This window comes from Gobio gobio (assembly GCF_949357685.1).
Source record: "Gobio gobio genome assembly, chromosome: 15".
Classification (NCBI taxonomy): Eukaryota; Metazoa; Chordata; class Actinopteri; order Cypriniformes; family Gobionidae; genus Gobio; species Gobio gobio.
The window spans coordinates 5,874,006-5,885,222 of record NC_137108.1 but is presented as its reverse complement, the minus strand read 5'-3'; the positions used below and the strand labels follow the sequence as shown (position 1 = coordinate 5,885,222).

The 11,217-nt window shown below is 38.3% G+C and overlaps 1 protein-coding gene across 1 annotated transcript in view; it reads left to right on the top strand.

Moving 5' to 3' along the window:
- Nucleotides 1-672: 672 nt before the first annotated feature.
- lars2 (leucyl-tRNA synthetase 2, mitochondrial) overlaps nt 673-11,217 on the top strand; it is a 192,980-nt gene continuing 182,435 nt past the window's right edge. Inside the window, exons 1-2 of the mRNA XM_079836140.1 lie at nt 673-838; nt 6,499-6,755. Of these exons, the coding sequence (XP_079692266.1) occupies nt 6,561-6,755 (195 nt within the window). The 5' untranslated portion in view covers nt 673-838; nt 6,499-6,560. The remainder of the gene's footprint in view (nt 839-6,498; nt 6,756-11,217) is intronic.

Genomic DNA, 11,217 nt, shown 5'->3' with positions numbered 1-11,217 from the left:
AAATTTCAACTTAATTTGGTCGGTTTTATGTTGTTATGACTATTTGTAAAAGGAAATGTGATTATTAAAGTAGTTTTTAAAAGAGGAATTATCTTTACAATTTCACCTGGGTTTGAATTCAGATTCAGTTAGACCGTCCGTTTACAACCAGATGGTGCAACTTACCCACTGACTCGGAATAACTTACCAATAACACAGGGTAAGTTGAGCCGCATGAACACTTAAAAAAAAAATAAGAAGCCATCTTTGTAGAACCCTTTGTCATAGATGTATACTGATCATTTAAAATGAAGACAACCTTCTGAAATTACTTTAGATACTTTAATTGTAGGTACTTCTGCCTAATTTCCTCTTATCTTGAAGACCACATAAGTTAAAAAGGCTCATCTTACCCCACTCTCCCCTACTGAGTGCACTCATTCATTGTGGACAATCATAGTAAGTCATCATTACGAATAGGTTTTTGATTATTTTGACATACTAAGTCATTATTATGAGAAGTTCTCTCAATACAGTTAGATACTAAGTCGACATTTTTTTATTTTCTTATTATTATGACCTACATAATCATATGTTTTACTCAACTATGGCGGAAACGGGTTTTCATATACAACTCTGTGTTATAAACTCTGCTTCACGCATATCGAGATTTAAATAAAGTTTCCTATATTTGAACAAAATGGCGGCGCCCGTGTAGCGGTGTGAGTCTGTCAAATGTCAGTGTATCGTGTGTTTAAGCGGCACCAGAATGAAGCTGTGAATGGATGTATGATATAGATCCCTCGGAAAGGATCGTAATATATCGGGACAGGTCCCATTGTTTGTCGATGATTGTCGTGTAAGTAGAACGCGGTCCTTCAGTTATAACCATTTGACAGCTGATGTGTTCCTCGCGTGCGACTAGAAAGTCTGGCTTTATTACTGAAAATTAATACTTTATGAATAATGTAAGGCTAACACATTCCAACGCGTTAGACCTGAGCGGGTGTGGCTCTTTTAACACTCATTATCATATCGAAAATTGTGTTGTTTTTGGAGTTCAAGATCACAATGTATCTTCCATATTGCAAGATGGGTAACCATAGCAACGTGAACATCTCCCTCACTTCTCTTGCACAAACACGAGGCCTTGAGTGAGTGTGTGTGTGTGTGTGTGTGTGTGTGAGCTTGTGGGCGGCTGTCAGAAACTCTTGTCCTCTAATGTAACAGTCCAGCATGATTTCAAGAGATGCAAGTGCGTCACAGATTCGCAGCTGTTTAATAACTGGGTCATTGGATTAAATGGCTGCTTATGAAAGGCAAAAATGCAGTTTCATGCTGTATTTCATGGGGACAGGCCAGTTATTTTAAAGTCGGCATGAAGTTGCGATCGTCATTTCTTCCCTACTGTGCCGTAGTGACAGGTTGCCCCGCCCTCGCGCCAGTAAACACGTCATCACAAATGAGAAGAGATGTAAATGCAAGTAGCAATAGATTCTATTTACACTAAGTAAAAATAGCAGCATTTTCTTTTGCAATAAGTGAAAATAGTAGTTTGCTATTTATACTTAGGCCTATGAATAATAGTGTCAGATACTATTTGCACCTCTGTGTTGTTTTACATTAAAAGGTATGCAATAATTACATGGAGAGTAAATTATTATATTTATTAGGGCTGCACAATATATCGAAATTATTGAAATATCGCAAATGTACATATCACAATATGCATATCGCAAGGGCACGCAATATCTGAATGATTTTAATAGGCTACGTCAACATTGTGAAAAGTCTACGTTTTAGGTTGACACATATATCAGAGAATAGACTGAGCACACGACTGTTACTTATGTGACATGCTTGACATTAAAAGAGTTATTAAACACAATAACTTGCAAAAAACAACTCCTTGCATTCTCGCGCACAGACTTTTTTCATGTCTTGTTTCACACTTGAACTGTCAAATACACACACAGTTGTGTCACAAAGGCTGTCTTGACGAGTATTCATGTAAACACAGTCGGTTATGCTTTAAGTGAAAGATATCAGTTGGGGAAAGAAATAGATTTTACACACTTAAAGCAATATCGCATCGCATAGCAATTATCGCATTATTTAACAAGGATATCGCATATCACATTTTTCTTCAATATCGCATAGCCCTAATATTTATGAAAATTATTAAATGGGTGCCGCCTTATTGGACGATAAAGCCCTCCTAAAACCCTAAACACTTTATTATTAAACACAAGTTAAATATTTTATTTCTGCTTTTTGAATATTTTCTTTTGGGATGCACGATATATTGACCACCATATCGGTATCAGCCGATATATTTTCATTTTTATACGTTATCGTTTTCGGCCCGATAAGAAAATTTGGCCGATAAATAATGTATTATTTATTTCAGCTGAGACACTTCAGATATGCACTGTTCACCATGATGGTTTTGAATTGCTTGAAATATGATTGAAAATCTCTTCAAAAAAGGAAATGCAGTTCAGTGCAACAAGTCTGTCATATAGCGTACATAAAATCATAATGTGAACATTATAATTGTGTGTTTAGGGCAGGGCATTAATGGTGAGACATTTGTTTTTGTAATCATGCTCTCAAAAATTATATAAGAATTAGGATTTAGATTTGTTGGCCTATATATCAGTTATCGGCTTTCAAATATAAAGGGTTATCGTATCGGGTAACATTTTCATATCGGTGCATCCATAATTTTCTTCTTTTTTATTGAAAATAAATGCCTTTCCGATCTGATATGTGATGCCAAAAGGGAGTAGAGCGAGCTCGGCAAAAGGCGGAATCAAACTCTGGTCGATTTGCGTCAAATACAAGCGGCTCCTCCTGCAGTTTCTCCTGAAGCCAATACGGAAGTGACTTAAACTGCAGTTCATGGACTGGCCACTAGAGACAGACTCCAGAAGGAGCAGAATCTCATTGAGCTCATGTTAAAATGCCCAACTTTACAGCAGAAAAACACATGTTTACAGTCTGGGACACATTGTAGTTTTGGTCTATACGGCTATTTTTGCCCTTCATGACGACTGTGTGGGGGGGGGGGAGGGGTGAATTATTTTATAACTCATTTGTTTACATTATATAAAGCCTTAAAGGGTTAGTTCACCCAAAAATTAAAATTCTGTCATTAATTACTCACCCTCATGTCGTTCGACACCCGTCAGACCTCCGTTCATCTTCAGACACAAATTAAGATATTTTAGTATAAATCTGATGGCTCTGAAAGGCCTCTTTACACTTTACACTCTCAAGACCCTTAAAAGGTACTAAAGGCGTCGTTACAAAGTCCATCTCACTACAGTGGTTCTACAATAACTTTATGGAGTGACGAGAATAGTTTTTGTGTGCAAAAAAACCCTAAATAACGACTTATATAGTGATGACGATTTCAAAACACGGCATCATGAAGCTTCGAAGCGTTATGAATCAGTGAGTCGAATGAGCCGTTTGAATCGCCAAATTTCAGCAGTTTGGCGGTTTGACATCATGATTCGACTCACTGATTCATAACACTTCGAAGCTTCACGATGCCGTGTTTTGAAATCGTCATCACTATATAAGTCGTTATTTAGGGTTTTTTTGCGCACAAAAACTATTCTCGTCACTCCATAAAGTTATTGTAGAACCACTGTAGTGAGATGGACTTTGTAACGATGTCTTTAGTACCTTTTAAGGGTCTATTTGCACTTTAAAAAATAATGATGTGCACAGATAAATCATTTATAATAAATACTGCAATATTCCATACAATAAAAAAAAGAGAAAGTTTGTTTTTGATTTATGGAATGGTTCATTACTTTTTAATGGGAATAATACAATGGCAATGGGCAGAGCCGGCGGAGGCCCGTTTCAAAGAACCAGTCGGACAGTTGCAGTTGCACCAACTACTTTATCTCTGTTAAATTTACAGTGTTATCTCATACTCTTAATAGTCTATTTATAAATGCAGTTTATCTCTTTAATCAGAACTATTGTTACAATCATGACCGAAAACCAAAAAAATCATTGTCTTAACGAGTTAGTGATTGAATCATTCAGTCAAACGATACATTCAAAACGGCTGCTTCATTCAGGGATCCGAAATCGCCCCCTAAACCCTCATTCACTATTCCCTACGTTAGTCCACTAATACAGTTCACTTGAAGGAGTGAATGAAAACCAGTGAGCGAATTCGGACAACCATTGTTTGTACTTAAGCTGTACACTCGTTATTGCGGTGCCTTGTGGGATTGAATGAGTGCACTCAGTAACGTCCACTATGGTTTCAGACACCACTACAAATGGCTGTCCCCTCAAATAATGCCCTATTCAAGGGTATAGGGGGCGATTTCGGATTCAGCCTTGAAGTGAGTGAGTCGTCGAGTCATTCTTTAGAACGATTTATTCAAAAAACGAAACTGAAAGTGTTGCACAGAGACGCAATGGCTCTACTGTTTGGAATTATTTTCGTTAGCAAAATAGAGGAAAAACATACAATATTATGTCTAAAATGTAAATCACCTAATAGCCTATTAACTTATTTAACATAATTGTTGTAAGAAATCAATGTCACGTGCAAACGTGCTGATATTTGGGAAAACAGCACTTTTGCTCGTGTGATATTGCTTATAAATATTATAAACAAGAACTTATACAAACACTTTTTTTGCACCAAATCTTGTTTTTTGGTGGCATTTTTGCCCCCAATTTTTGCCACAGAGCCCCGCCCCCGCCATTATGCCGCACACACACCAGGAGTCGGAAATTAACGGGGGGTTAATTTCAGACTTCTGGTGTGTGTTTGTGCCATAGATATACATAAAGCTAGATGTCTCGTCCGCGCTGCTGGCCAATGGAGGTCGACGTCTGCACCTGGCGGCCATCTTGTCACAGTCAGCTCGCTCACTCGTAACTGTGTTTTAATGGTGCAGGCACTTTTTAAATAACCATAACTTGCTCAATTTTCTACCGATTTTCAAACTGTTTGGTTTGTTATAAACGTCAGAGATGTAGTTATGACACTGCATACTTATAAAAATATAAAAATATTCATAATTTGTTCAAGCATCCATAATTATAGCCACGTTAATAACGTTTGTAAGAAACCAAACCATTTGTAAATCCGTCAAGATTTCAGTGAGATAAGAGTATTTGTGTTCATGCAGATCATCAGGAGCCACAGAGCCCTGCCTGTGTCAAGATGGCCGCCGGTGATGACGTTAGAGACTGCGCCGTAAGACATCTAGCCTTTATTATGTATATCTATGGTGTGTGCGGGCTCTTAAAACACAGGAAAGGCTACTGGTAATGGGTTGACAGATAACCTGATTGACATGTTTTTAAGGCAAGACACTAGTACAGCCAAAACTATTGTTTGTTTTCTGGGGCTATTTTGCTTCCATATCTTATCTTCTTTTAGACTAGTGGAAAGACAACGTCCAGAAAACGAATTTAAGTGTTTATTTTATTGCACTTTATTTATTTGCATCTTTCAATTACAATACACATCTTTAAAGGCCGTTTTCTCTAAATGAAGTCAGAAATCTTCCCTTCAGCAACACTTACATACACCAATCTTTACACTTGTATCCCGATCTAATATATTCTCAAGGTTTTACTGAGGGGTTTGTTCATGCATCATTCATGCATGTTTTGTTCCTTAAAAACATATAGATTTTTTTTTCTGGGTATTAACATTATTTTCTGGTTTATGGAGTGAAAAAAAAATACAAAATCCCCTCTGCAAAAACATGAACTCTAATATGTCAACAAAATGAATCTTGGGTTCATATCCATTGTTGAGATTTCTGTATTTTTTTTATTTATTTATTTTTTACATATTAATGTAAGACAAAACGATTGTTTTTTGATTTTTATTTTTTTCTTAATGTTCTGTGATTTCTATTAGTTAAGATGTTTATTCACCTGCTGTCTTTTTTAATGCATAATATCAATTAAAATCTAAAATAGAATAAAGATGAACAAACATAATATCTAAAACAGTTTATAAAACATAAAGATAATACAAAATACAATGCTTTGTCATGCTATTTTTAGGATCTATCTATTTTCTCAGATCTGTATGAAGGATCCAAATTACACTCATTTCGTCCTAGAATGAATTATAACGAATATGCGTTTTCACGATAAAATAAAAGTAATTCTCCTTTTTCTTTCTTTACTGAAACGTTTCACAGTGCCTCCCTACATGCAATGTGTTTGTGTAGATTGTGCTGGTGGATTATTTTTATGTTTAATGTGACCAGTATAGAAGTTTTAGTAGGTGTTAAAACATTTGTTTCCAAGGGGACAGGTTTATTGCCACCTTACAGTATTGCATGTTGCTATAGTGACGCCGCAATATAACAGAGCCTTACAGAACAGACATCTGAGCACAATACACCGTCAATCTGTTTAAATGAAGGGAAATGATATATATATACTGAGATGGTGAATGCATTTGCATGAATCATCAGGCCATGCTGTTATCTTTCTCTTTTGAATCCTCAGCTGTCCAGTGCCCAGTGTAATCACTGACCGTCTGCGCTCCTGAAGGACCCAGAGTCCCGCCGATGGCTGTGTGGAGGGTCGCTGTGTTCCCGTGGAGGCAGGTGCCGCGTGTCCAGCTGATCCGGGTCAGCGTCCGAGGGCTGTTCAGCGAATCTGGGGTGTGGGAGCGGGACTACAGGGCGGAGACTCGGCGGCGAGTGGAGCAATGCTGGAGCGGCCGCATACAGGAGCAATGGCGGACGCATGAGGCCGAACAGGTACATTGGGTCATGATGTGCAGTGGATGCTTCTCATATGCTCAGAGCAACAGCAGACTGGCAACACTGTTTACAGTGACCACGATTTTTTTATCTAATCATCATGCAGTTCCAATCCTGTATGACTTTCTTTCATCCTTAAAGAGTTAGTTCACCCAAAAATGAAAATTCTGTCATTAATTACTCACCCTCATGTCGTTCGACACCCGTAAGACCTCCGTTCATCTTCGGAACACAAATGAAGATATTTTAGTGTAAAGCTGATGACTGAGAAAGGCTTCAGATAGGCCTCCATTGGCATTCAGTACATTTACACTCACAAGACCCATAAAAGGCACTAAAAACGTCGTTACAAAGTCAATTTCACCACAGTGGCTCTAAAATAATTTTACAATGCGACGACAATAGTTTTTGTGCGCAAAAAAAAATCAAAATAACGCCTTTATCCAACTTGTTCTTGTCTTCTGTGTGTGCCTCCACGACGCATGCGCGAGAATATGACGCAGATCCGGCGTTCGGACACATGACCCAGAAGCGATTTGTTTACAAGCAGAGGAAGACGCGCGTGTCTAAGCTGTTGAATTCTACATTGATCGTGCTTTAGGTCTCGGCGTTGTTCTCAAAATGGGGTTAAAGTGTGCATTTCATGGATTCCCGAACGCCGGCGCTACGTCATTTTCTCGCGCATGCGTCGTGGAGGCACACACGGAAGACAAGAAGAGGTTGAATAAAGTCGTTGTTTTTTTGTTTTTGTTTTTCGCACAAAAACTATTGTCGTTGCATCGTAAAATTATTGTAGAGCAACTGTGGTGAGATATGTGGCCTGTATTTCAAGTTGATAAAATTATTTCAAATCCATATCAGTTTATTTGTGCCCGCACGGCACAATGGATCCTGAGGAGTTGACGAAAAGATCATATGGGATAGCCGCAAATGGGGATCTTCATCGCTGAGGAATCACGCAGATAACTGTGGTAACAAACCAAGCACAAGCAGTTCAATCGAACAGTATTTTTCAAAAGGGGACAGACCTGAAGGTGCCTCGTAGAGATAAGGACGCATAACCATGTTCTTCATGATGTAGCCGTTTGACAGCTTTGGCTGAAGTTGTCCTTGTGTTAATGGCCGTGTAATAACTTCTGTATGCTGGTAATAGACATTTTAGTGTGTCTATAATGTGATATGCTAAACTGATTTTATTTTGGGTGCGGGTCGGGTGTCGGTTCTATTTTAAGCGGGTCGGGTGTGGATTTTAATTAGTGCTGCTATCGGAAAACGGGTCGGATGCAGTTTTAAGCACTGCGGGTACGAGCGGGTGCGGATTTACAAAATCGGACCCGTGCAGGACTCACCCCTCCCTTTCAAAGCACATTGAGAAGCTACGGTGGCCGACACAGGACAAAGATGTCGTCATCAGAGTTAGTAGAGAGTGACTAGCGCTCTGTAGAGAAGTTTGTCCATTTAGGGCTACTGTAGAAACATAATGGCACAAAATGGCGACTTCACTGGAATGGACCCGCGGTGTGTGTTGATAGAAATGGCTCATTCTAAGGTAATAAAAACATAACGGTTCATTATGTAAGGTCTTTATACTCCACTGACAACATAGTAACGCATATTGCCTTTCTGTCAATAGATCCTCATAAATACTACACACTGCATCTTTAAACCAGCTCTTTTTCCATACAATGACCACTGAAGTCACATGGCTTTATGTGAGGAACGAGGGCCAAAATATTTAGTTAACCACCTCTGAAGAACTGAAAAAACCCCAAATAAATCAAATGTAATACATTTTTCTTTTTAATTTACTTTCAATTCAGTTTCATTTTATTGACTCTAAAATCTAGTGATAACATCTTTTCCATGCACCGTTATCTTAATCATCATATACAGGTGCTGGTCATGTAATTAGAATATCATCAAAAAGTTGATTTATTTCACTAATTCCATTCAAAAAGTGAAACTTGTATATTATATTCATTCATTACACACAGACTGGTATATTTCAAATGTTTATTTCTTTTAATGTTGATGATTATAATTGACAACTAAGGAAAATCCCAAATTCAGTATCTCAGAAAATTAGAATATTACCGGTACTTAAGACCAATACAAAAACCCGTAAGACATTCGTTCATCTTCAGAACACAAATGAAGATCTTTTTGATGAAATCCGATTTCTCCAGTTCTTTTGGCTGTGCAAAAACAGTTCATTGTGCTGCTTGATATTGTAAACTGGTATTTGTTTTCATGTTATGTTAATGTATTCATGTAATCATAAACCCAGAGCAAACAGTCGAGCTGCAGCGAATGAAAAGGAAGTCTTGTACATGCACAGAAAACTGAATTTAAAACCACAATATAGGGGCTCATATATTGAGACAAATTAGGTTAAATATTTAAAGAGGGATACAAATAATTCAGGGCTGTACGTTAACGTTTTTGCACATAGCACTGGTGCTAGAGAGCTTTCCTGTATCTCAAACAGTAGAGCATGGCGCTAGCAATGCCAAGGTCATGGGTTCGATTCCCAGGGAAAGCAAGATCTGACAAAAAATGTATAATATGTACCTTGAATGCAATGTAAGTTGCTTTGGATAAAAGCGTCTGCCAAAATGCGTAAATGTAGAGAGGCTGAAAGTTTTATAGCGCTGGGCACACAATTGTAGCACAAGAATAAAATGTGTAAGTAAATAGTGCAGTTCATCACTTCAACAGGCATGTGACTGACAAAGGACATGAATGTTCAAAACAGGGCACACACAATACAAACCTTAACAAGAAATGTTTTCACACAAACATTTTCTTTATTTGCCAAAAATGGCAGACTGCAAACATAACACCTCTTGCTTAACACAAAGTCAGTTTTGTTTATATAGCCAAATATCACTGATCACAATCCAAACCTGGAATCATTTTCCTGTAAGCCATTAGAAAGGTCTAGTTTTATTATAAAATGTTACACTACTATTATGATAAAAATCTGTGATGGTAATCTCTCAATTTTTGCCAGGAAATTTTACGCATCCACTGAGAGAAAAAAACCCTCCTGTACTCTTCTCTACACTGGAGAAAAACTTATGGATTCACATATGTTTTCTTCACTTTTCATTTGTGAAGATTTTTTACCCAAAAAGGGTGTAGTGAGTATTAGTGAAGCATTAGTAAAGTCCACACACGTAATGTAATATCTGTTTCATTCATACTCGTAGCCAGAGGGCGCCCTCACGCAGAAAGTCCACAAGTTAGACTCATAAAGTCATAAAACGTATTACGTTCCAATGCTGCGTTCCAGTTGGTTTTTACCTTCTGCCCACTACTGGCGGAACCTTTACAATCGGCTGAATTGACCTATCGGTAAGCCCCGCCCCCCTTAGTTACTGTTGCTAACTCGGACAAACAAACAGAGTTGCTAACAGTCTTACAATGACAGCTGTCAGTGTGAAAACCTCATCCCAAGTTGTTTTTGGACACAGAATGTAGCGTATATTCCGTCCGAATGATGGCCAAACTTTACTGATGGTTTATGAAGTTTATTACATCGTTTTTCACTCAAAAACAAAAATCACCGTAAGTGCTGAACAAACAAAGCAGAAGTGCGCATTAACGTCTCATTCACAAACTCTCTCTCTCCACTGCATTATCATTAAAGGGTTAGTTCACCCAAAAATGAAAATTCTGTCATTAATTACTCACCCTCATGTCGTTCGACACCCGTCAGACCAACGTTCATCTTCGGAACACAAATGAAGATATTTTTGTTGAAAGCTGATGGCTGAGAAAGGCTTCAGATAGGCCTCCATTGGCATTCAGTACATTTACACTCACAAGACCCATAAAAGGCACTAAAAACGTCGTTACAAAGTCAATTTCACCACAGTGGCTTTAAAATAATTTTACGATGCGGCGACAATAGTTTTTGTGCGCAAAAAAAAAATCAAAATAACGCCTTTATCCAACTTGTTCTTGTCTTCCGTGTGTGCCTCCACGACGCATGCGCAAGAATATGACGCAGATCCGGCGTTCGGACACATGACCCAGAAGAGATTTGTTTACAAGCAGAGGAAGACGCGCGTGTCTAAGCTGTTGGATTCTACATTGATCGTGCTTTAGGTCTCAGCGTAGTGCTCAAATGGGGCTATTGGCCTTTAAAGTGTGCATTTCATGGATTCCCGAATGCCGGCGCTACGTCATATTCTCGCGCATGCGTCGTGGAGGCACACACGGAAGACAAGAAGAGGTTGAATTAAGTCATTATTTTGATTTTTTTTTGCGCTCAAAAACTATTGTCGTCGCTTCGTAAAATTATTGTAGAGCCACTGTGGTGAGATGGACTTTGTAACGACGTTTTAAGTGCCTTTTATGGGTCTTGGGAGTGTAAATGTACTGAATGCCAATGGAGGCCTATCTGAGGCCTTTCTCAGCCATCAGCTTTCAACTAAAATATCTTCATTTGTGT